Below are 27,163 nucleotides of genomic sequence, written 5' to 3' on the forward strand. Positions count from 1 at the left end.
TTTAGTTTAACATAATGAAGTAGAATGTCTTCTTGGGCATGATCTTTGTGAAAATATAATAATTTATATAATGCAGTAAGCACACTAATACACTAAAAGATATGACTGCATCAGAATTTGTGTACAATTTCGAAATAGAACATATTAAAACACTTATTTTAATCATAAAATTTGCGCAAAACTTATTTAAATTCTATTCAGGCAAAAATTTGTGTTTGTAGCTCTTGCGTTTGTGTACTTATGTTGAGGACAATCTCGTTTGATGCTCCAGCAGTAGTCTGCCATCACTGACAGCTCGAAGATTTTCAGGAAACTTATCAAGGTGACTGTTCAGGAAGTGAATCTTAATGCCATGTTACATCCAATGTCGCGGAAAGCCAACAGCATTCTTTGAACCAGAAGTTTATAGTTTTTTGCTTTTTTGTTGCCAAGAAGTTCTTTGTAACTGCCACAAAAGACTGCCATGCTGCGTTCTCCTCCTTATTCACCTTCCTGGCAAATTCTTCATCACGTATGGGGGTTTGAATTTGAGGTCCATCGAATATACCTGCTTTTATCTTCTCGAAAGACAAGACAAGAAGAGCAGAAATAATATGTTGAAAGCATTCACTTTCTCTATTCAAAGTCTGAACAAACTGCTTCATTAAGTCAAGTTTGATGTAAAGTGGGGGGAAAATGATTCTTTCTTGATTAACTACAGGTTCATTCACAATATTTTGCATCCCTACTTCCAGAGCTTCACATTTTGGCCACTCCTTCTGTGTCCAATGTTTTTCCCGAGCTCAGCTGTCCCACAAACACAAAAAACAAGGATACTTCATGAAACCTCTCTGTTGTCCTAGCAGGAAATTTACCATTTTAAGATCCACACAAATGATCCAGTTATGCTCCTCATACTTCAGAAAGTTGAAGACAATTTTTATGTCATTATAATCTTCTCGCAGATGAGTTGAATACCCAAGTGGAACCACTGCATAAACATTACCATTGTGTAAAAGAACACATTTCAGACTCCATTTAGAGCTGTCAAGAAATAGCCGCCATTCTGTTGGACTGTAAGTGGTAACACCTAGCTGGCTGAGAAGACTACTGATATCATGACAGTAAACAAAGTGTTTGTCTTCGGAAAATAAGTCCACAAAAATTTGTTCACAGGCCCTGGCCGGTTGGCTCAGTGGTAGAGCGTCGGCCTGGCGTGCAGAAGTCCCGGGTTCGATTCCCGGCCAGGGCACACAGGAGAAGCGCCCATCTGCTTCTCCACCCCTCCCCCTCCCCTTCCTCTCTGTCTCTCTCTTCCCCTCCCACAGCCGAGGCTCCATTGGAGCAAAGATGGCCCGGGCGCTGGGGATGGCTCCTTGGCCTCTGCCCCAAGCGCTAGAGTGGCTCTGGTCGCAACAGAGCAACGCCCCGGAGGGGCAGAGTGTCGCCCCCTGGTGGGCGTGCCGGGTGGATCCCGGTCGGGTACATGCGGGAGTCTGTCTCTCCCCGTTTCTAGCTTCAGAAAAATACAAAAAATAATAATAATAATTTGTTCACGCTTCCTGAAATGGGATACTTTAGCTGACCGGTGAAGTACATTCTTTTCTTGAAGCCTGGAGGCTAATAATTCAGCTGCTTTCTTTGATAGGCCCACATCTCTTCTAAGTCATTCATTCAGGTTGGCTAAACTGCTGAAGGGTTAATGACTGCTTGGCATCAGAAGAAGACCCTTCAGATTCTACAACCATTTCCTCATGCATCTTATCAAAATACACTTGATCACCATGTTCACTTTCTTCGTCCTTAGAAGAAATAAAACCATTGAAAACTGGAACCGGGAGTGTCTCAGAGTGTGGGATAGGTCGTATTGCTGAAGGAATATTAGGATATGCGATCATGTACCGTTTTTTCTTGCCGATACCCTTTGTATGGATCAGACAGAAATAAAAGTCACTGCTGTGGTCCTTAGGTTCACACCAAACCATGGGAATACCAAAAGGCATTCCTTTGCGTTTTCCTTTTGTCCAGTCACAAAGCATTTCCTCACAATTATGACACACAATATGAGGAGCCCAATTCTTGTCTTGATCGTCAAGGGGAACTTGAAACTAGGCAATATATGCATGTGTCACAAATGATGAAATACTGAGCCTCTGACGTTGAGGTTTGCTAACAGCCACACATAAAATAGAAGGTGTTCTATTCTTACATTTACGCTACTCGAAGAAGCCATGATTCAATCTTAAAACAAAATATGAGGGTGTTTTTATCAGATAATAATTTTTTACATTTAAAAATAACTACAATTATGTAAAAGTGATGTTTGTAAAACATTAATTGCCTTGTGGTTATGTTCAATCCAAGAGTTGTTGCCCTTTAACTCCAATTTAAAAACCAATGCATGCCATTAACTATAACAAAAAGAAATTAAAATTGCATAAAAACTAGAGCATGCACCAAAAAACGGATTTCAGATTTGGAATCAGCGATGCAGAAAGTTCCAAAACCTCATGCAATAGAAAACGAAAAAAAATTGTTCCCCAGTGTAATGACTACCTAAGTAATAGCTATCACCAGGAAATATAACTTCTCTTTCTTCAATCTGCATGTTAATATTTTTATTTCACTATTTTCTCATTAACTGAGAAGTGACCAGACGACTCAAGTGGACCCTTCCCTGACTCAGGCTTATCAGTTACCTACCTTGGAAGGTAACAAATGGAAGATCTAACACAGCTCGTCTAATTGCATGTTAAATGACAAGAACTTTTTTTTATTTATTTATTCATTTTAGAGGGGAGAGAGAGAGAGAGAAAGAGAGAGAGAGAGAGAGAGAGAGAGAGAAAAGGCGGGGAGGAGCAGGAAGCTTCAACTCCCATATGTGCCTTGACCGGGCAAGCCCAGGGTTTTGAACCGGCGACTTCAGCACTCCAGGTCGACGCTTTATCCACTGTGCCACCACAGGTCAGGCCGACAAGAACTTTTTAAGACATGCAGAATCAATCCAGGGTGCCAGGCAATGAGCTTCGGAAACATGAGGAAGCAAACCAAATCGTGCCATTGACAAAATGTTCTCTATGCACAGCTGGGAAGACCCCAAGCCAGGCGGCTCTGGAGATGGGCCGTGATGTCCCAGCACCGTGTCTGACTATCTCGGACAGCTCGTTCACAGAACAGCGTGCAGACGCATGGCCCCAGCAGCGTGACTGTCCTGGTGACGTGAGGGAAATGCTGCTGGCATAGTCACAGAAAATGTCTACTGTGAAATCGGCTGTAACGACCTCAGAGCATCACCTGTGTCGTCACGGTCCAAGCAAAACGTAAGTGGGCAAGCCCCTCATTCTAAAGCTGTGTTCTCAGGAAAACACACACTATAGTTACAAGGACTGGGATACTCATTTCAGATTTTCTTCTCATGTGAGTTTCACTTGGCTTACTTTTCCCAGATAAAAGTTTGTTTTTCTTTTTAAATCCAACCAAAAAAGGAATTATATACTGTTATTCAAATAGAATACATTAAGAAAAATGTAGTAATGGACAAGGAGAAAAAAAATGAACTGTTGCATCTTAACTCTTAACGATTAAAATCGCCCACCTCATAAATGTGGACATCCTAGAATGGACATAGCATCTAGCACAAACTCCAGGAAAGGGAGCATTCATTCAAGCAGAACGTTTTTCTAGATAAACTATCATAAATATATTCATAAAATTTCAGGAAGACTTTAAGCCACAGTATGTCACCAATGACTATTATGTGCTGTGTGCACAGGTGCTCCGGTGAGAAATGGGGGAGCCCGAGGGGCCGCCGCTCTCACATGGAAAACGTAGTTGGGACAAACAGGCACACACATGCATCCGACAGTTCAGTAAGGCATCAACATGCAATGTGCATGTCACTATGGCACACACTACACTGCTATAGCACCTGAAAGTACGGGAGTAGTAACTAAAGTGCAGATTTCTTTGCGAAGGAGTTTTGGAGTTCACTCTGGCGTGGGAAATGAGAAGAGTGGTGAACCATAACTTCCAGAATTTTACTATCGGCAGGAAAAGAGTGTCAGGCGGGCAGGCAGAGGGAAGGGACCCGAGCAGAGGACTTCCCAAGGCCGGGGCTGAAGAGGCAAGCAGGGGCTGAGGGCATCAGGGGGCGACAGCAGGAAAGCACGACAGCAGGGAGAGGGGAGCCCCGGGGTCCAGGACCCCCATAACACTGCTTCCTGGACGGGGTCTCCAGAGGACTCAGCCATCTGAATGCATGCTGTCACTGCGAGGAGCCTCCTGGCCTCAGACTCGAGTTTTGGGGAACTCTCAAAACTACTAAGCAGACCGTCTGAACGAGTTCAAACCCACCTCAGAGATATCACATGAAGAAATGGACAATGCCTTATTTTACTTTCCATGTTCGATCTATCAGCACGCCAGCCCTGAGATGAGTGGAAGTCCTTCAAACAATTCGGAGCCTCTCTAATTAGGATTGTCAGAACATGGTGTCAGAGAACCAGCACTAAAATAATCTCAAGATTTGCAGAATTGTGAAATTATCAAAACTTCCATTCATTGAGAATACTAAACCACTTGTGGATATCACAAGTGACTTTGTCAAGATGGGTTTCTTACACCCTTTTCGCTGCAAGCCGAAACAGGAGCTGCTTGCACAGGAAGGTCAGACAGGACCACAAGGCAGCTGTTAGCTAAGCCACGCCACCTTCCGTAATACAAAACGAGGAACCAGCGGGAAAGGGATCACCTATATTTTGCGCAGTGAACAGAAAAGCAATACTTCACTCTGAGCAAATATATACAACATGGAGTCCATGATGTTAGTGGCAGGGCTGTGAGTGACAGAAAGAGCCGAGCCATCTGGGCATGTCCAGTGTGAAACTGACCAGTGGTGACTCCCTATTTATTTAATTTTTTATTTATGTATTTATTTTTTGGTGACTCCCTATTTAACAATGAGTACACGGCTTGACACGTGAGCAAGGATGCCAGAGTCAGGGAGAAATTCACCTACAGCTCTAAGAACACAACAGAAATGTAAGTGACAGACCAGGGACAGACATGGGCTCTTCCTGCAAGCTTGATGTGTGCGCTGCCTCCTGACACCTGTTCCTTCCAGTCCAAGAGAGCCTTTCAGCTGCCCGTGCTTCTGTTGACTTTGTTCATCATGCCAATTTGCATGCTGAAACCAACACAAAATAATCACCTCTTGTTTTACCAACAGTCTGCCTTCCGCATTTTACTGTACTGACTTTTGTTTCTGTTTTCCTGACTTCTACTGGCTCATATACAAACAATCCTCCTGAAAAAACTGTTACTTGGTACCCACTAGCAACAACGTCCATTTTATCTAAAATATAATTTACAGTCAAAAGCTCCTGTCCGTCAGCTACTACAAGCATGGAATGGCAGGGAGGCAAAGGAAGAGGACAGGGTCCTGGGGGCACACAGGAGGGAGGAGACGGTGCTTCAACAGTCCTCCACAAACGTGTCCAAATCACCCAGCTGACAGTTCAAGTCACACCCATTACAACAAACACTGTGGGAAAATGAAAATTATTTAACAACAAAAGACTGTTACAAGGACAGGGCCAGAGTAAACTGCCCCGAGGACATTAGAAAAAAATTAAAACAATTTTCTATTATTGAGTAGAAAGATACCCTCTGCCCTGTCTTTAATCACAACTGTCATAAATCTCCCATGCACATTGCACAAGCTGTCCTTGCATCACGGTTCTTAAAGCTAGAAGAAAATTTAGACCATCAAAACCAGCCTCTGGTTCCCTGTAGGAGAGGCGGCCCAAGAGGCTGGATGAACTGGAGCCCTTCTGGAGCCTGCTCCCACGTGGACTCGGGGGCCCTCTTGTGTCATTCCGTGGGAACAGGATGTGACTTGTCTCTGCCATGGAGCACCAGCCCGTGCCCAGAGAAAGGTAACATTCGCTCTTCAATGCGGTACTTGGGGGTGACGTGGGTGGCAGGGGAGGCAAGAAAAACGGGCACGTGGTATTTCCAAATCACTATGCCCCTCTTCCCTGACACAAAATTTGCTCCTTTAAATAAAGCAAACATTTCTTTTTCTCTTCCTACACCTCTGATCAATGGCTGCTATAAGAAACGGGGGGTGGGGGAAACGTCATTTACAATCGGTTTAATATTAAAAAGGGAAGAAAAAAACATATGAATTCACACTCCCACACACCTGTTCCCCACTCTTTCCAGACTGATTTCTCAGGTTTTCTTGCTATTGGGTTTTTGTTTCCAAACCCAAGAGACCACTGTGGCAATGGAGAAAGGCTGCAGATTTGTGTTAGCTGCACTACTGTCCCTTCCATTAGCATGTACAACCAAGAGCTGACTGGGGGGGAGGGGGACAGAGAAAAGGGAGCAAGGGAAGGAGAAAGGAAGAGAGAGAAAAATGCTCAAATACTTCAGATATCAGAGAAGAAAACCATGAGACAACACTGTGACCACATTTCCCCCTTGAAGGAAGTTCCGGCACAAACTGCGCCAGCAGGGGCCATGGCGGGCACGCCGGCTGCGGGGCTTCGGTCCTTCGTCACCTGCAAGCAAACAGCGACCAGACACGTACCTGGCTGAGTCCTGCACTCAGTGCCCCGCTAATGCCAGGGAATGACTCCCAGGCTTTTGATGAATGATTTTTCTTAAATTAGCCTGTTACGGAGCACAAGCGGTTTTTTTAAATACAGCTATGACTCAGACAAAACTATATATTTAAAATGCTCTAAAACTCCTATGTACACTGACACCGCCATTACGTAACATAAAAGAACATGAGAAAGGCTGCGACTGTTAGCGGGCATCTTATTATTGTTTGCAGTACATTCTACCTACCTCACAGGGTTGTTGTGAGGAAAACTGTCAGATTTTGAAAAGTGCCTTGAGCTCCGCGGAGGAAAGGCGCTATATAAATGCAAAAACAAAAAACAACAAATAAAATAACTATTTGTGCAATCTGTACTTGTGATCTCTAAACAGACTTACAATATTAGCTGCAGCAGAAATCCTTATGAAATTGACACCCAGAACCTTAAGCAGCTCCAGGCAATCTCAGCATGGTGACAGCCAGGACGCTGAAACTCTCTGTCTAGACCAGATGTAGTCAACCTTTTTATACCTACCGCCCACTTCTGTATCTCTGTTAGTAGTAACATTTTCTAACCGCCCACCGGTTCCACAGTAATGGTGATTTATAAAGTAGGGAAGTAACTTTACTTTATAAAATTTATAAAGCAGAGTTACAGCAAGTTAAAGCATAAAATAATAATTACTTACCAAGTACTTTATGTCAGACTTTCGCTAAGTTTGGCAGAATAAATCTTTATATAACAACTTACTATAGTTAAATCTATCTTGTTATATATATTTTGGTTGCTCCGCTACCGCCCACCATGAAAGCTGGAATGGTGGTAGGGACCAGGTTGACTACTACTGGTCTAGAACATCATTTTACCCTTGATCACAGTGAGCTAGAAAGTCTAAGAATTTCTTGATGCTTTCTCATCAAGCGCTTAATTTCAAAGTGACATTTAAAGTGATTCATAAGTTCATATCCAACCAACCGTGGATATGAATAATCGAATACATAAATAAGTAAAATAAAATTAGATGATTACGAGCAACAGAAGGATGAGCAGGGACTGTACAGACTGACGTTTGGATTAGAAAAATCAAGAAAAGTTCCAAAGAAAAAGTGCCCCAAGATGACCCTTCTCATTTCTTTACAATACCATTCCCACTCAGCCAGGCTGGAGATGAGTGGGAATGGCAGGGTATGCTCGGGGCACGGCCAATCTTGGGGTGCTGCGGCTGCGCAGGGTGTTCCTGAGAGCGCCCGTCCCGGTTTACAACAGTCATCTCCCCACTCAGTTTTTTTTTTGTTTGTTTGTTTTTGTATTTTTCTGAAGCTGGAAACGGGGAGAGACAGTCAGACAGACTCCCGCATGCGCCTGACCTAGGATCCACCTGGCACACCCAGCAGGGGGCAACGCTCTGCCCACCAGGGGCGTCACTCTGTTGCGACCACAGCCATTCTAGCGCCTGGGGCAGAGGCCAAGGAGCCATCCCCAGCGCCCGGGCCATCTTTGCTCCAATAGAGCCTCGCTGCGGGAGGGGAAGAGAGAGACAGAGAGGAAGGAGAGGGGGAGGGGTGGATAAGCAGATGGGCGCTTCTCCTGTGTGCCCTGGCCGGGAATCGAACCCGGGACTTCTGCACGCCAGGCCGACGCTCTACCACTGAGCCAACAGGCCAGGGCCCCCACTCAGAGTTTTTAAAAATCAGAGGTATTATACTAACAACTCTATTCTCCAGCTAATAGGAAGGATTTAAGTTTCATAATTGACAAATCAACTAAATCTAAGATTTTCCAATAAAATGAAATTACTGTTTTGTTTATGGTATTTCTAGATAGTCATGCTATAACTGACCTACTTGTTAGTAAACAGAGATACAGTAAGAGTAAAGCATGAGCATTCGTTATATAGCTAGTTTAGAAAATTCTCAAGTCATTAAGCATCTACTATTTCTGAACACAGGACACTGAAGGAAGTCAAAAGCAGAAAAAAGAGGACCTGGCCGGTTGGCTCGGTGGTAGTGTCGGCCTGGCGTGCAGGAGTCCCGGGTTCGATTCCTGGCCAGGGCACACAGGAGAAGCGCCCATCTGCTTCTCCACCCCTCCCCCTCTCCTTCCTCTCTGTCTCTCTCTTCCCCTCCCGCAGCTGAGGCTCCATTGGAGCAAAGTTTGCCCGGGCGCTGGGGATGGCTCAGGCGCTAGAATGGCTCTGGATGCAACAGAGTGATGCCCCAGATGGGCAGAGCATCGCCCCCTGGTGGGCATGCTGGGTGGATCCCAGTCGGGCACATGCGGGAGTCTGTCTGACTGCCTCCCCGTTTCCAGCTTCGGAAAAATGCAAACACACACACACACACACAAAAGCAGAAAAAAGGGCATAAAAAAGAGAAACTAAAAACTGACAATCAAGTTACAGATGTATAAACACGAGAACAAAGAGACCATTATACAAATAACAGTCAGCTTGGAGGATGAAAACCCAAACTCCAGTCCTGTCTTCTAGTCCCTTTGTTTGCACCCCAAAGAGAGAAGTCCACAAGCTAGTAATTTAAGAAAGAGTCATGGTTTATTAAAATAAAGCACTATAGTTTCTATAAATATCTTTCAACGTGATGTAAGTCAACATTCTGGTAAATTCTTGCTCAAAAGATGAAGAACTAGAACAGAGAGTTTTATCTCCAAATAAATCCACTAAGATGAAAAGAGAATGTGTACTGTTCACTGAGATGAAAGCTTCAGTAACGGAATTTCTGTGTCTCCAATGTCGGCGCACATGGTCTGTTCAAGTGCCTCTGAAACGAATGCTGAGCACGCTTGTGATACGGAATATCACTGCTCAGCCACAGGGGCCCTGGGCCATGTGGCTGCGACCCCACTCTGGTCTGTCTAGAACCAAGGGCCATTTCAGGGACTGCATGAGGAGAATTAAATGTTGTACTGAAATATATGAGTAAATGTTTCTTCTGCATGTTTAACTTGGTTTAACCAGTCTTCATTTTAGATCCTTTCATTACTATTCATAAAAAAATTCTATGTACTGGATACATTTTAATCTAGGGGTACCTGGATATAGTCTTAATGTTTGTATAGCAATCCCGACCTTGATACTTGAGGACACCCGGTTTGTAAGTGAGCCGGAGGACATTACTGGTGAGGAACTTTTCATCCACTTATCACATCACACGGAAGCCCAGGAGGCCAAGCACAGCCAGACTGACCTCAGGAGTCAGGATCGACCACAGGACTGACTGTCGGGACTGGACCACACTATTGCAGGCAGTGGGGAGCTTGTTAGAAATGGAGGCTCTCAGGCCCCACCCCACAACTACTGTCAGAACCAGCCTCCATACAAGATCCCCAAGTGACTCCTACAAACTGATTAGGAGATGCAGTCGTCAAGAAGGACTTTTTATAGAACATAGGGGTTATTTCCTATAGCAGAAGCCAGGTAACCTTCCTATAACAGGTAACCTTTCCTTCTTTGGAACAGTCAGAGCATGGGGATCCTGAACACACAAATTTCTCTCCTAAGCACTAAAAATGTTTTGTAATTTTGATGGAATGCTTTCTAAATGGTTTACATGCTTCCATATTTTGATATATAAGCTTAACGAACATAATCTCACTCTCTCCTGATGATTTCAGGCCTTTACTTTGGGCCTTAACAGTGATATCGTGAACGCCGCTGGGCTATTATGCTATTATGAGAATCAGTGATTCACGTGGTCTCAACTCAGGGGCAGAAAAGCTCAACCATGACTTAAACACTATCGGGGTCCTCTAAAGAATGAGTGCTAGTCTCTTATGTTCACTGGAAAATTTAGGGAAATGGGCATAAAATAATGCGAACCAGATTTTACTTGGACACAAGGGTATCTAATTCTGCTGATCTCCCCAAGGCCAACCACTGGTCTGCCTGCTTAGGGGTTTAAGACACCTGCCCTCTGAGGTAGAGAACCATTTAAAAACCTCTCACATCTACCCCACCTTTTCACTCCATTTTAGTAAGCAGAAATGCAGGATGACAGGAAATTACACGAACACATCAAAGCACTTTTTTTGTGTGTGCATAACAGAGAGAGAGAGAGAGAGGGAGAGAGGTGGGGGGACAAACATCTAAGGACAGACAGACAGGAAAGGAGAGAGATGAGAAACATCAGTTCTTTGTTGTGGCTCCTTAGTTGTTCACTGATTGCTTTTTCGTATGTGCCTTGACTGGGGGGCTACAGCAGACCAAGTGACCCCTTGCTCAAGCCAGCGACCTTGCGCTTCAAGCCAGCAACCTTTGGGCTCAAGCCAGCGACTCCACGCTCAAGCTGGAGACCTGAGGGTTTCGAGCCCGGGTCCTCTGTGTCCCAGTCTGCTGCTCTATCCACTGTGCCACCATCTGACCGGGCTCAAGGCACATTTTTATCTGAATTACTTTTTTTCTGGATTCAGAATGTAATTAACAAATGCATCATATAGCATCTGATTTAAATTTTAGCAAAGGACAGAATGAAAAGTGAAAAAGATGGACATGAGATCTTCCTCTAATCACCTTTAGTCACTGACTCCTACCTCCAACTATTTATTGGTGACTATCCACCAGGTGATCAAGTCCTTCTAGGGTCAGTCACTGACACTGGAGCTACTGAATACCAGGGCTAGGGTGACAGGTAAGAGTGAACGCTGGCCCAGAACTTGCTCTACATTCTAAATCCCTGTGCTTTTCCATCACACTTGAAAACCCTCTGCCACAGAAGAGAAAAAGAAAAACTGTAAAGCTCTGACTTACAGTGGATGGTGAAAGTCCATTATGAATTTACCAAAGACAGTGGTTTTCAACCTTTTTACACTTGGGGACCAGTGAAAACAGGAGAATTATTTCAAGGACCGCTACGGCAGAAAGTGCCCCGAGCATCAGTGAATCTGACTAAGGTCACTGGGTCTGGCATCTTCCTACACCACCAGGGCGGTTGGCTCTTTCACGGACTGGTACAAAATCTCTGGCAGCCGGTCTGCAGACCAGCAGTTGGAAAACACTGACCCGAGAGCCTATTTTTGGGATTAAGGGAATTAGAAAAAAGAAATGTAAAGGATGTAGTAGTATTTTATGTAGATGGCACTTGATAATAAAGCGCTTGCACATCTATTTTCTTATACACACACTCAATGGAAGTATGTCTTTTAAAATACTCACTCTTAGCTGAATGCTTAGCTGCACCTCAAAGATTACACATGATAGCAAAATTCTCTGTGTACAGTGGCAATTATTTTAAAAAAGAAAAGGCTGTAATAAAACCATGAAAAAAACAGATGTAACCTAATTTTAGTAGAAAAAAAAATTATATACACTTTTAAGATTTTACAGGATGCCTGTAAGATGTCTCTTTCAGAAATGATCAGCATTTAAATAGAATACAGAGAAGCTCCCCAGCTTTATATTTTGACAGAAATATCCCGAGATAAAATCAGAACACAGAGTTAAAAACTGACAAGACTTTCAAAAGCTTCTGTTGCTTTTCTTGGCTCATGCATACAAAACCTTTCTGCAGTAAAGAACTTCCCTTTAAAGCCATTTAACATTCTGACTGAAAGTAAAATTAGCCATTTATTATCTTAAATCCAACATGATCTGTTTCATTCAGGATGAAGACTTAAAGTTACCTAGTATTCATTTTGTGTGTTTGGAAACCTAAATAGGGATCAAGAACCAAGCTGGTTGCTAGGTCATCGTTTTCACAGAGCTCCTTGGCGGACATTCCAGAGGATGGTACATAGCGACTCTGTCCTTCGAACCCAGAATTACCATTACCTGTGAAGAGAAAAGGAAAAGGAACTCAGGGTGAAAACTAGGAAAATCTACCTTAAGAACCTTTGCCTATTCAAGCTAGTAATCAAGAACTGAAATTATTTCCATTAATTTTAATGGAGAGTGGAGAACTAGTAGAAACACAAAGCCGCACGATGTAAACTAACCCAATTCCTCAGAGTACTTTGGGCAGCAGGTACCGTCAGGCTTCCCAGGAAGTGGACCTGCCAGAATCTCTGGCTCAGATGCCTGGCCCCGCCAAGGAAGAGCTGAGACATGGGGGATGGGCTGTTCATTAAGGCAGCAAGAGAGCATAAAGGGCTGCTCCAGACAGAAGGGCCAAGCTGAGGAAAAGGGGGACCACGGACACTGCATAAGTGCCAGGATGGCACAGCTTGAGTCCGGGTGGAGTACCGGGACTGAACTCCAGCCCCTTGCTGTTGGGAGGAGGGGAGACTATGATATCCACCTGCTGGTACCAGGTCCAGAGTGTCAGGCTCTGTGACAGTCTCAGATTACAGAGCTAGGGACGAAGGTGGGAAGGAAGAAAAGAGAATGATAAGCCTATCTCTAACTGACCTGTTTGAAATACAATTTTGAATGACTGGATAGACCAGGGGTGCCCAAACTAGGGCCCGCGGGCCACATGCGGCCCCCTGAGGCCATTTATCTAGCCCCTGCAGCACTTCCGGAAGGGGCACCTCTTTCACTGGTGGTCAGTGAGAGGAGCACATTGACCATCTCATTAGCCAAAAGCAGGCCCATAGTTCCCACTGAAATACTGGTCATTTTGTTGATTTAAATTTACTTGTTCTTTATTTTAAATATTGTATTTGTTCCCGTTTTGTTTTTTTACTTTAAAATAAGATATGTGCAGTGAGCATAGGGATATTTGTTCATTGTTTTTTTTATAGTCCGGCCCTCCAATGGTCTGAGGGACAGTGAACTGGCCCTCTGTGTAAAAAGTTTGGGGACCCTTGGGATAGACATAGGGAAGGTGATGGAAACAACAGGGCTTCACTGTGGAAGGGAACAACGTGGAGAGAGGAAAGGAGAGCTGAATCTGCAGGCCTGGGCGTTCCCTCGGCCGGGCTCTGGCGCGGTCCCCACCCGCCTCTCGGCAGCCGTGAAGGCGCCGCACACAGCCTCAGACCTCTCAACTCTTCATGGAAAAGTAACCAAACACTGATTTTAAGTCCCTGCAGTTGGTAGGTATATGTTCTACAATCACATGACTGGCATGTAGGTATGTGAAAAGCTATCAAATCGCTGTATTTTCTGTAACAGTTTTACTAAACTATAATCTACATACCATCTCACTCATTTAAAGTGTAGAAATCAAAGGTTTTAACATATCCACATAAATGTGTAACTATCACCACAATCAATTCTGGAACATTTCATCACTCCCAAGAGAAACCCACACCCATTAGCTGTCACTACTGGCCTCTGCCTCCCAGGCCCTGGCAGCCACTCATCTAGCCTCTATGGGTTTGTCTAGTTCGGGATTTTCCTCCGGGAGGAATCACAGTGTGCGGTCTGTGTGGCGGGCCTCTCTGAATCGGCACCATGCTGTCACAGCCCACCCGTGTGGTACATGCCCCAGTACTTCATTCCTTAGAACGGCCAAATCATGTCCACTGTTCAGCTAGACCGCAGCTTGTTCACTCATCAACTGGCAGAAGTGCGGGCTATTTCCACCTTTTGGCTACTATGACTGATGCTTCCATAAACATTCGTGTAATGGTTTTGTGTATACGTATGTATGTTTCAGTTCTCTCAGGTACATCCCAGAAATGGAACTGCTAGCTCACACGGTAGCTCCACGCTTAACCTTGTGCGGACCTGCAAGGCTGTTTTTCAAAGTGGACGCACCATTTTATATTTCCAGCAGCAGTGCGTGAGGGCTCCAAGTTCTCCAACCATCCACAACACGTGTACTATCTGTTCTTCTGATTCTAAATAGCCTAGTAATGTATAGTGATATCTATGATTTTAATTAGCATTTTCCTGAGAACTGAGAGTCCTTTTTTCTTTAATTATTTAGTTTTCTGTATTAGATGGTGGTTCATTTTTTGTTTTTGTTTTAGTTTTCTGTAGAGAGTTCTTTTTTTAAAGATTGTTTTAGTTATTCTGAGTCGCTTCAATTTTCATAAAAATTTTAGGGTCAGCTTGTCAATTTCTGTGATTCTGGTAGGAAATGCATTCAATCTGTACATCATTTGGGGAGTACTACCATCGCAACAATATAAAGTTTTCTAATCAGTGAACACCTGATGTCCTATTTACTTAGGTCTTTTAAAATTTCTTTCAACAATGTTTTGTAGTTTTGTTGTTTTTTTTGTATTTTTCTGAAATTGGAAATGGGGAGACAGTCAGACAGACTCCCGCATGCGCCCGACTGGGATCCACCAGGCATGCCCACCAGGGGGCGATGCTCTGCCCATCTGGGGCATTGCTCTGTTGCAACCAGAGCCACCCTAGCACCTGAGGCAGAGGCCACAGAACCATCCTCAGCGCCCGGGCCAACTTTGTTCCAATGGAGCCTTGGCTGTGGGAGGGGAAGAGAGAGAGAGGAAGGAGAGGGGGAGGGGTGGAGAAGCAGATGGGTGCTTCTTCTGTGTGCCCTGGCCGGGAATCGAACCCGGGACTCCTGCATGCCAGGCCGATGCTCTACCACTGAGCCAACCAGCCAGGGCCTGTTTTCTAGTTTTTAGAGTATAAGTATTCCAGGGGTCCCCAAACTTTTTACACAGGGGGCCAGTTCACTGTCCCTCAGACCATTGGAGGGCTGCCACATACAGTGCTCCTCTCACTGGCCACCAATGAAAGAGGTGCCCCTTCCGGAAGTGCAGCGGGGGACTGAATAAATGGCCTCAGGGGGGCCGCAGTTTGAGGACGCCTGTACACTTTTATTGTTTCTTTTTTTCAATAAAATAGTTTCAATTTTGAGTTGTTCACTGCAAGTATATAGAACTACAATTGATTTTTATATGCTGATCTTGTATCCTGCAACCTTGTAAAACCTGATCAGTTCTAATAGGTTCTTAGTGAATTCCTTAAGATTTTCTACATACACAAGCACATCATCTGCAAAGAAGAGATGTTTTACCTCTTCCTTTCCAATCTGGATACTTTTTAGTTAATTTTTCTTACCTAATTGCTATGATTAGAATCTCTAGCACAATGGGAATAGAAGTGGTAAGAATGGGTTTTGTGTCTTGTTCCTGATCTTGGGGAAAACCACTTTAATATTTTACCACCATTAAATATAGCATTAGCTTAGATTTTCCACAGATGTCCTTTATTGGGTTGAAGAATTCCTTTCTATTCCTAGTTTGTTGAGTGTTTTTTTCCTGAAAGGGTACTGCATTTTGTCAAATGCTTTTTATAAACAGTGGTGCCTTGAGATACGAGCAGACCAACATACGGAAAATTTTTTTTTTTTTTTTAAGATATGAGCTGCGACTCGGTCTGTATTTTTGTTCGAGATCTGAGTGAAATTCTGAGATACGAGTCATGATTCGAGAAGCTGCCGCTAGTTGGCACATTGGCGCACAGGTCCAGTATTGGCAGCACACCACCAGCATCTCGTTCTTTCTCAGGTGTTACCTACAGAATCAGTCGAATCTCGTGCGCTGTACTTGTTCTTGCATCATTTTTGCATTTTTTACTTTTTTTTCTGTGCTATCATGGGGCCGAAGAAAGTGAGTGTAAAGGACAGTGGTGAGAAGAAGAGAATGATGTCGATAGAAGAAATAATAGAAAAACATGAGCATTGTATACGAGTGATTGAGCTGGCAAGGCTGTACAACAGCAATACACCTACAATTTGTACCATTCTTAAACAAAAGGGTGCCATCAAAAGCGCAAATCCAGCGAAAGGAACTACAATTCTGTCCCAACTAAGGACAAATATCTGCCTGACCTGTGGTGGCGCAGTGGATAAAGCGTTGACCCGGGAATGCTGAGGTCATTGGTTTGAAACCCTGGGCTTGCCTGATCAAGGCATATGTGGGAGTTTATGCTCCCTGCTCCTCTACCCTTCTCTCTCTAAAAATGAATAAATAAAAGCTAAAATTAAAAAAAAAAAAAAAGACAAATATCCATGAAGAAATGGAGCAGCTTCTGCTGGTGTGGGTGAAAGAGAAAGAGCTGACAGGAGATACAGTGACTGTAATATGTAAAAAGGCACGTATTATTTACAGCGACTTGAAGAAGAAACAACCATCAACCTCAAAAGAGGCAGCAGAAGATATGTTTAAGGCAAGTCATGGCTGGTTTGAAAATTTCAAGAAGAGATCTGGCATCCATTGGTGGTGAGGCATGGTGAAGCTGTGAGTGCTGACAAAGTACATCGAACGTTTTGCTGCGCTTATCGCAAAATAAGGCTACATCCCCCAACAAGTGTTCAACTGTGACGAAACAGGAAAAAAATGCCCCGGAGAACTTTCATCATCGCAGAGGAGAAGCAGCTGCCAGGCCATAAACCCATGAAGGACTGTCTGACCCTTGTATTGTATGCAAATGCTAGTGGTGACTGTAAAGTAAAGCCACTGCTAGTGTATCATTCCGAAAATCCTCAAGCCTTTAAGACTCACTGGATTCTTAAAGGAAAACTGCAAGTTATGTGGCGCGCCAATGCTAGGGCATGGGTTACGTGGCAGTTTTTTATTGAATGGGTAACTCTCGTCTTTGGTCCTGCAGTGAAGAAATATCTTCAAGAAAATAAACTCCTGCCCTGGCCGGTTGGCTCAGCGGTAGAGCGTTGGCCTAGCGTGTGAAGGACCCGGGTTCGATTCCCGGCCAGGGCACACAGGAGAAGCGCCCATTTGCTTCTCCACCCCTCCGCCGCGCTTTCCTCTCTGTCTCTCTCTTCCCCTCCCGCAGCCAAGGCTCCATTGGAGCAAAGATGGCCCGGGCGCTGGGGATGGCTCTGTGGCCTCTGCCTCAGGCGCTAGAGTGGCTCTGGTCGCAACATGGCGATGCCCAGGATAGGCAGAGCATCGCCCCCTGGTGGGCAGAGCGTCGCCCCTGGTGGGCGTGCGGGTGGATCCCGGTCAGGCACATGCGGGAGTCTGTCTGACTGTCTTTCCCTGTTTCCAGCTTCAGAAAAATGAAAAAAAGAAAAAAAAAGAAAAAGAAAATAAACTCCTGATGAAAGCATTACTAATCCTTGATAATGCTGGATCCAGCCCACCCACCTGGTCTTGAAGATGACATTCTCAATGAGTTCAAATTCGTGAAAGTCCTCTACCTCCCACCCAACACGACTTCAATCCTGCAACCTATGGATCAGCAGATCATTCCCAACTTTAAAAAGCTTTACAAAAAGCACTTGTCCCGCTGCTGCTTTGAGGTGACTGAGAATACAATTCTAACCCTTCGAGAGTTTTGGAAAGATCACTACAACATCATGATATGTTTATGCATTATTGACTTGGCATGGCAAGAGGTTACAAGAACCTTGAACACGACATGGAAAAAGTATGGCTTGATGTTGTTGCAGACAGGGAGTTCGAGGATTCAAACCAGAGACTGAGACCGAGGTAGAGCGCTGGAGGAGATCGTGTCCCTTGGAAAGTCGATGGGTCTGGAGGTAGATGAGGGTGACGTAAACAAGCTCGTCGAGGAACATGAGGAGGAACTCTCAACTGAGGAGTTGAAGGAGCTACAGATGATGCAACATACGGAGCTTCTGCAAGAGATTAGTAGCGAGGAAGAGGTAGAGTAGGAGAAAGTGATTTCTACAAGTGAAATTAAAGACATGCTGGCAATGTGGGAGAAGCTTTCAAGTTTCATTGAAAAGAAACCCCTAGAAAAAGTTTCAACTGGTCAGTGCTTTAGCATTTTTTAATGACACTTGTTTGTCACATTTCTGTAACATTTTAAAAGGCAGACAAAAGCAAACCTCTTTCGATAATTTTTATTCAAAAGTCCCACAAGTGAAAGTGCCAAAAATGCAGCCAAAAAGGCAAAAACAGGTGATGATTAAATGAAAAATACGTAATGTTAAGCTTACATAAAGTTTAAAGTTAAGAAAGTGCATTTTTTTACAATTAAGTTTTTGTGGTTTCATTTTAAGAAAGTGCAGTTTTAGTTTTGTTTAAAGAAAATGCAGTTTTAGTTTACATTTAATGTTAAAGTGCAGTTTTTTTTAATTTATTTTTATTTTTTTAAATTTTTAATCTTTTCTAAAGCTGGAAACGGGGAGAGACAGTCAGACAGACTCCCGCATGCGCCCGACCAGGATCCACCCAGCACGCCCACCGGGGCGACGCTCTGCCCACCAGGGGGCGATGCTCTGCCCCTCTGGGGTGTCGCTCTGCCGAGACCAGAGCCACTCTAGCGCCTGGGGTAGAGGCCAAGGAGCCATCCCCAGCGCCCGGGCCATCTTTGCTCCAATGGAGCCTCGGCTGCGGGAGGGGAAGAGAGAGACAGAGAGGAAGGAGGGGGGGGGTGGAGAAGCAAATGGGCGCTTCTCCTATGTGCCATGGCCGGGAATCGAACCCGGGTCCCCCGCATGCCAGGCCAACGCTCTACCGCTGAGCCAACCGGCCAGGGCCTTAAAGTGCAGTTTTAGTTTACGTGTCTACAGTGCCTGCATCCCTTCCTCCCTCCCTCCTCCTCCGCCATTCACCTTTGTTAGCCGCACTCATCTGTCTCCAAGGTAAGAATACAGTACTAAATAACATTTTTTTCTTTTATTTCATATATTTTGTTATGCATTGGTAAACTATACATGTGTGTTTCTTAATTAAAAACATGTCTTTTTTCATAATTTAGGATAGTTTGGGGATGTTTTACAGGGCTGGGATGGATTAAATCTATTTCAGTTAGTTTAAATGGGAGAAATTTGTTTGATATACGAGTTGACTGACTTACAGGCTCGGTTACAGAACGAATTAAACTCGTAGCTCAAGGTACCACTGTATCTTGGGATCACTGCATGGTTTTAGTCCTTTATTCTCTTGGATATAATATACTACCATTAATTGATTTTCAGATGTTAAACCAATCCTGCATTTCTGGGATAAATTCCACTTGGTCATTCTGTAGAATGCTTTTCATCTATTGCTGGATATGGTTTGCTAGTATTTGCTAAGGACTCTGGTAGCAGGATAATACTGGCCTCATTGAATAAATCAGGAAGTGTTCCCTCTATTCTATTTTTTTTGGAACAGTCTATGAAGAATTGGCATTATTCTTCTTAAAACACTCGCATGAAGTCATCTGGGCCTGAGATTCTCTTGTAAGTAATGTTTTGTTGTTTTCTAACTGCTGATTCAATCTCTTTACTAGCTATAGGTTTATTCTGGTTTAGTATTTCTTCTTGATTCAGTTTTGGTAGTTTTTTATCTAATTTGTTGGTTCATAATTTTGTTATAATCCTTTTTATTTCTGTGAGACAGTAGTAATGTCCCCTCCTTCATTCTTGATTCTTCTTTTTTTCTTAGTCAGCCTTGATTAAAGGTTTGCTGATTTAGTCTTTTCAAAAAACCAACTTTTAGCTTTATTGATTATCTCTACCATCTTTCCATTCTCTATTTTGTTAATTTCACTACATTATTTCCTTTTCTCTACTTGCTTTTCTTTTTCTTGTGTCTTCAGTAAAAAGTTATTGATTGAGATCTTTCTTCTTTTTGTAATGTGTTCATAGCTACAAATTTCCCTCTTGCCACTGCTTTAGCTGCACTCCACTAGTTTTTAGTAAGTTGTATCCTCATTTTCAATCATCTAAAAGTATTTTTCTCACTTTCCTTTTGATTTCTTCTTGTTTATCCACTGGTTATTTAGGAGTGTGTTAATTTCCACATATTTATGAATTTCCCAAATTTCCAATAATTCATTTCTAATTTTACTTCTTTGTCATCAGAGAATATATAATGTATGATTTCAATCCTTTTAACTTTATTGAGGGCTTGCTGTATGACCTAGCCTATGGTCCATCCTAAAAGCGTTCCACGTGTACTAGTGAAGGTACATGCTGCTGTTGTTGGGCAGAGTGTTCTATTGTAAGAGCTGGTTTAGAGAACTGTCTTCTTTCCTTGTCCTATATATTACTGAAAGTAGGTTATTAAAGTCTCTGAATTATTGCGGGTCCTCTATTTCTCCCCTCAGTTTTGTCTCCCTTCTGTTTCTACTTGCTTCATGCGTTATTGCTCTGATGCTGGGTGAGGTTACTGCCGTTTACCTGAGACGGAGCATGGCTTTGCTTCTCTTTGTCACCAGCTCCCTTCTGCATCGCTAACATTCACCGTGACACTGTCCATCCTTACACTGTCTGGGTTTCTCCAATCTACCCCTCTAACTCTGTCCACACCTGACAAAGTGTGGTTCACATAACTGTCATTCTCTAAATTCTTATGGGCCTCCAACAATTAATCTAATTAAGACCTTTCTGCACTCTTGATACACAAAAAGGAGGCCAATGGCAATTTGCTTTTTTAAAAAAAGTTTAAGAGACACCTAATTTACTGAACAAAATCAGTACCACTGTTAGAGTCACTGCCTTCTCAACTCGGTCTGGTTCCTGTCAAGTGCTAAAGGGTGAGGAGGTGTCCATGAAAAGAGATTGCACTTAATCACTGACTCTCCCTCTAATCTTATCCCAAGAAGGATTTTTTGCCTGTTTCTTGGCAGAAACAGTGACCTGATCTGATATGGGAAGGTTTAAGGGCAGCCTAGGCCTGAAGAATAGCATAAACCCCTAAAAGGTCCGAACGAAATGAATCAGAGCTGAGGAATCTACCTGAAACTGCAGCACACTCCGGGCTAACCTACCCTACCGGGAGTGTGTCTATTCCCACACAAACTGAGGCTGTCCGGAACGCTACATTAATCTCAGTAAAAGTGAGAAATGGAAAAAGTCTCACTCCTTAACATGTCCATACACTTCTGAGCAATCTTCATATAGCTGTATACTTCCATTTATACCTATCCTGGGGCAACTGACTACTCTTAAAAGAATTATGAGACATGTATCAACTATAATTTCTTAGAACACTCAACAAGCAGTTTCACTGGTATCAAGAGGTACAGAGGAAAAGAAGTAACTAAAAGTAATTTAGTATCAATAGTGCCTCACTGTTAGGATAAAGGGCTGGCCACCTTATATAAACAGAAATGGAAACAATTTGTGAAGCTGCCCTAAATTCTACTTAGCATGCAAACTAGAGTTGATCTTATTATTCATATTATTGTAAACTTTCAAAGACATACATACTTACATACTTACACTTACATCAAATATAAAAAATAGTTTGAACTTTAAAGAAATTCAGTTTAATAGCAGTATTTTAATATTTTTATATAACATTAACCATGTATGTATAAATGCTACAAAATATAATTTAAAACCATGTTAAAAGCATGATTGATGTGACTATACACAGCATTAAACCTCAGTTTTGAGGTTGTACACCATGTTTGATGAGAATAAAAATTGGCGTAACTCTGAAAGAATAAAAGACACTATGTTAACTGTGAGAACATAAAAAATTGTTTTGAAAACAACAGAAAATAAGATACATTACACACTGGAAAGAATGACTGCCCCGTCTCCCACCGAAAGAGCGACAGTTTGGGTGTGTACATACATCTGCTCGACCTCCTCTCCACTGCGTGTCTGCCCGCCTTCGCGGAGTCCTTTCCCGTGTGCTGTAACTTTGATGGGCTCTGCTGGTGGTCATTAGACAACTTGCCTCCACTTCTCCTGCCATTCACCACCATGTTCTTGGCTTCTCCCAACCACTTCATCCCCACAGACAGCCTGCCCCAGGTGCATTTAGTCACTCTCTTCAAATAGCTTAGAGAATAATGTCAATGTTCTCTCCTAACAGAAACAAAATATGAAAAACAAAACAAAACGGGGAGATAAATACATAAAAGACCATGCTGCACAGACCCTTGAGAAAGATACAGGTATTAAAAGTAACTTAGTAGTTCATGTTTCCACTCTTTAGACACTATCTCGCCTCCCCAGCCACCTCTACCCTGCAGGGGTCCGCAATGCCCCAGTTCCCAAGGATTCGCTCCTTCCGTCTTGCTCAAAGTCTGTGCTTTGGAAAGCAACTGGCCAATAGCAAGTGCCTGCTACATGTTTATCCTTCAGTTCCCAGTGAGAATGGAATGGTCTTTGCTCTTTATTATGCTGATATCTAGGTGCAGCTCAATAATTTGCTCAAACCCCATTTCTGGCAACCTCCTATAAGCTCTGAGTCAACTACAAATAGGTTATCTCTCGCCTGTAAGAGTTCTGTCACATCCTTTTTGTTGTTAAAGGCAATCCTTAAGGTATTTGCGGGTATCTTATCAAAGTATTGCCCATCATAATGGTCACAAAAACTGAGAGATTCTATTTGCAAATACAGAGGTACCTCTCACTATATGAATTGTAATTAGCTGAATTTGGGAACTGAATGATTTGGATAGCGAGGTATGCTTGTCATTTATAAGAACCTTTGGAAGTAAGGGGATAACAGAGGTAACAAAATGAGAAAACAATGTCCACGACATCGCCTCATTATAGAATTTGCTTTTAGTGTAGGTCAAACAGAAAGGGACCTAGGATAAGAAAGTAGTAAACATAAATCTTTAGAGCTAAAGAACTTTAGATTCCAAGTATAGATGTTTCCATTTGCAGGTAGTATTGAGGCCAGAGGGGTGCCAGGCCCAATGCCACACAACCAGCCTGTGGCAGGACCACAAGGACCCAGCCCAGGTGCTCAAGGTCTCTCAGGACACCAATTTCCCCTGCTTTTTATAAACACGTAAAAAATTAATTTGAAATGCTCCCCAAAATGGTCTAACTGGACATGTCTTTAATAAAGGATAGCATAAATAATGAAACAATTTTTGCCTGACCAGACAGTGGCACAGTGGATAGAGCGTCAAACTGGGATGCTGAGGACCCAGGTTCAAGACCCCGAGGTTGCCAGCTTGAGTGTGGGCTCACCTGGTTTGAGCAAAAGCTCACCAGCTTCAACCCAAGGTTGCTGGCTTGAGCAAGGGGTTACTCTGTCTGCTGAAGGCCCGCAGTCAAGGCAAATATTAGAAAGCAATCAATGAACAACTAAGGTGTCGCAATGAAAAACTAATGATTAATGCTTCTCATCTCTCTCCGTTCCTGTCTGTCTGTCCCTGTCTATCCCTCTCTCTGACTCTCTCTGTCTCTGTAATAAAAAAAAAAAAGAAAAGAATTTTTACTTGACTTCAGATCTCTTTCATGTGACAGGAATTCTGTGTAAATTCACAGTTGGGTAAAATGTGTGAGTGACATGCTTAGGTAAAATAAACAAATATTCAATATTAAAGATATATATTTTTTAAAATTAAGGATAATTTTGCAATTGTTCGCCAGCATGTATTTTTCTCTTGGTTCCTCCACACTTTAAAAATTTTATTTTTCCCTGGCTGGTTGACTCAGTGGTAGAGCATCGGCCTGGTGTGCAGGAGTCCCGGGTTCGATTCCTGGCCAGGGCACACAGGAGAAGCGCCCATCTGCTTCTCCACCCCTCCCCCTCTCCTTCCTCTCTGTCTCTCTCTTCCCCTCCATTGGTGCAAAGATAGCCCGGGTGCTGAGGATGGCTCTGTGGCCTCTGCCTCAGGAGCTAGAATGGCTCTGGTTGCAACAGAGCAACACCCCAGATGGGCAGAGCATCGCCCCCTGGTGGGCATGCCAGGTGGATCCCGGTCGGGGAAAAAAAAAAAAAAAAAACAGCCTGACCTGTGGTGGCGCAGTGGATAAAGCATCAACTTGGAATGCTGAGGTCGCCGGTTCGAAACCCTGGGCTTGCCCAGTCAAGGCACATATGGGAGTTGATGCTTCCTGCTCTTCCCCCCTTCTCTACCCCTTCTCTCTCTCTCTTTCTCCCCCTTCTCTAAAATGAATAAAATCTTTAAAAAAATTAAAAAAATACAAAAAAAAATTTATTTTTTTGGCCCTGGCCGGTTGACTCAGTGGTAGGTAGAGCGTCAGCCTGGCATGCAGAAGTCCTGGGTTCGATTCCCGGCCAGGGCACACAGGAGAAGTGCCCATCTGCTTCTTCACCCCTCCCCCTCTCCTTCCTCTCTGTCTCTCTCTTCCCCTCCCGCAGCCAAGGCTCCACTGGAGCAAAGTTGGCCCAGGAGCTGAGGATGGCTCTGTGGCCTCTGCCTCAGGCACTACAATGGCTCTGGTTGCAACAGAGCGACGCCCCAGATGGGCAGAGCATCGCCCCCTGGTGGGCGTGCCGGTGGATCCCGGTCAGGCGCATGCAGGAGTCTGTCTGACTGTCTCCCCGTTTCCAACTTCAGAAAAATACAAAAAAAAAAAAAAAAAAGTGCCTGGTTCATGACAAGTGCCCACTCTATTCCCGGAAGTGATGGACCTCAACAAATGTCAAGTCGTATATCTCTCCAAGTCCCGTTATGGACACACACGGGATTAAACACTGCTGAGTGACTTCTGAGTAAACTGCTCAAGCCCAACTGCAGAACTGTGGTTCCGACCCTCTTTTATTAAAGCTTTTGGACAGGTTTTTTTGGTTGAATATTCTACACACAAACCAGGATATTAAAAAAATCTGTCAAAAATAAAACACTGGTTATGAATGGTTATCATAAACTTTTAACATCATTTTTGTGACATTACTAAGAACTCTGTAACCAGTTTACATGCTGAACCTGTCTGTAGACAGTTCCTCTTAGAGAAATTATCCAGTGGCTACAAAACCCAAGTGGTTGAAACGGAAAAGGTAATACACATTTTTAAGAAATAGGCTCTAGCTTCCTGAAGAGCTTTTGGAAATCTTTATTGAGAAAAAGCAGAACAAACATTTTAAGTGATTCAGATACAATTTGCTAAGAAAACAATTCAATACACCAAACGATTAATAGTATTATCCCTGGAGAAGGAGATTACAAGCAATTTATGCTGTTACATAATATATTCTTCAAAGGATTCAATTTTTCAAAATGAGCATGTATTACTTTTATAATAAAAATTTTAAGCTATATATAAAAAGGAAAAAAGAAAAAGACTTCAAAAAATCCTTCTACATCATTCACATGTATGTAAGTAAAAACCGATTTCTAAAACCTTGTTAATACAGCAATTTAAAAATCAGACTTCTAGAGTGGTGAGAAGTCTTACATGTCACTGAAATACTTCCACAAACTTTCAACGCCTTCACTTCTGGACTTTATGGCGCTCAGGTGTTATAGTCCCAGACTCCCAGGAGCTTTGTATTGACGATAAGCACAAGGAAGACAAACACCAAGAGAGAGCAGAGACATGAGAGAAAGCACTGTCCAAAGAGGACACCAAAACACCCTCCAAAAGAACAGCAGAGCCCGCACTGGGCCAGGAGTGAGAACCCTCTGGCTAGTACCACTTCCAACAACATCCCCTGATGAGTGAAAAATCAATTTCACCTGCTGGGACCTCCCACATCTGCCCTATCTTACAGGTGGAAATGGCCTGCAATAGCCTGGCCTGTGGTGGCACAGTGGAGAAACCTAGAACACTGAGGTCGCCAGTTCGAAACACCAGGCTCACCCAGTAAAGGCATATTTAGTTCATATGACAAGCAATCAATGAACTAAAGTGAGGCAACTATGAACTGATACTTCTCACCCCTCCCATCTCTGTAAAATCTTAAAAAAAAAAATAAAAGAAAATCACATGCAATAGTAAAAATCAAGTATTTGGAATTGTTAGTAATTACCATTCACAGAACTTCCCTTGCCAACACTTAGAAGATCTTACAGATCTAGTCCAGCTAATATGCCGGTCACAGCCTGGTTTACATCCCTCTGGTGTCCCAGCAATGGCCTTTACCCGTGGGATGCTGCAGCATGCCCAGCAGTTCCCTCTCAGTCCTCCATCGCATAGACTGCCTTATGACATGCTTTAACATTCCTCTTCACGGTGCCTATTACAACTGGCTCACTTCTTCCTGCAATTACTTGAGACGCTTGTCCCCCCACTGCAATACCAACTAGCTAAGGCACACTCTCACACCACTGGAACCTAGCACAGAGCCCAACATACTACATATCACCGTCTCAAACCTCACTGCTATGTATAAGCCCAAGGAGCTATTAGTTCTTTCTCTCAAATCTAAAATTACAAAAGGACCCTACAATACATCAAAGAATTCCAAATTGGTCCTTATCAATGGTTATTCCCAAGCCATCTGCAACCAATATATAGAATGGCCACATCCAAGGTTCCATGGAACCCTCCACTAACAATCCGTACAATCGGGCCAATACAAAAAGCCTGCAGAGCTACCAGGAGCATCTGTGACTGACATCCCATCATAAGACTACAATGTAATTTGACAGGGCAATTGCTCAGGTGTCGATTTGTTAGAAAACTACCATGCCTTCATGATCACACCTGTAACCATGAAACTTGCTCCTATACATACTGCTGTCAGAAATAGACTTCATTTGAGGATTTAGATGACTTGAAGTTCAACTAGTGCCATGAGAGAAACCCTGGGGAATTCTGCTTTCCTGAATTCACAATTAGGCCGTCACCTAAGGCAGAGCTGTTGCTGTCCTGAGACTGGTGGTACTGGGCACATTCAACGCTGACTGGGTATCCAGCACCAAACCTCAGAGCAAAGAACAGGTCTTTATAGATGCCTGTAAAATAATTACTGTCATGCTGTTATAAAAAGTATACCGTAGTTGGTCTGAAGGTGGTGGGTTATTGTTAAGCTGATAAAAAGTATACCTACCTTCTGCCTTCTTTTTCCAACTTTTGTCGAGTTGAACTCATATGCATTTTGCTCCAGCCAAT

At 43.3% G+C, this 27,163-nt stretch overlaps 1 protein-coding gene across 6 annotated transcripts in view; it reads right to left on the reverse strand.

Moving 5' to 3' along the window:
- Positions 1-27,163, reverse strand: part of KMT5B (lysine methyltransferase 5B) — a 63,183-nt gene that overhangs the window by 22,758 nt on the left and 13,262 nt on the right. For 3 of the 6 annotated variants that reach the window (XM_066252246.1, XM_066252247.1, XM_066252248.1), the window contains exons 2-4: positions 21,969-22,204; positions 12,225-12,372; positions 6,838-6,906 (exon numbers count right to left, since the gene is read on the reverse strand). The exons of 1 other annotated variant lie outside the window; for it this stretch is intronic. In XM_066252246.1, the coding sequence (XP_066108343.1) occupies positions 6,838-6,906; positions 12,225-12,372; positions 21,969-22,128 (377 nt within the window). In that variant the 5' untranslated portion in view covers positions 22,129-22,204. The remainder of the gene's footprint in view (positions 1-6,837; positions 6,907-12,224; positions 12,373-21,968; positions 22,205-27,163) is intronic. 2 more of the 6 variants (XM_066252249.1, XM_066252250.1) reach the window with 2 other exon arrangements.

This window comes from Saccopteryx bilineata, chromosome 1, assembly GCF_036850765.1.
Source record: "Saccopteryx bilineata isolate mSacBil1 chromosome 1, mSacBil1_pri_phased_curated, whole genome shotgun sequence".
NCBI classification, from domain to species: Eukaryota; Metazoa; Chordata; class Mammalia; order Chiroptera; family Emballonuridae; genus Saccopteryx; species Saccopteryx bilineata.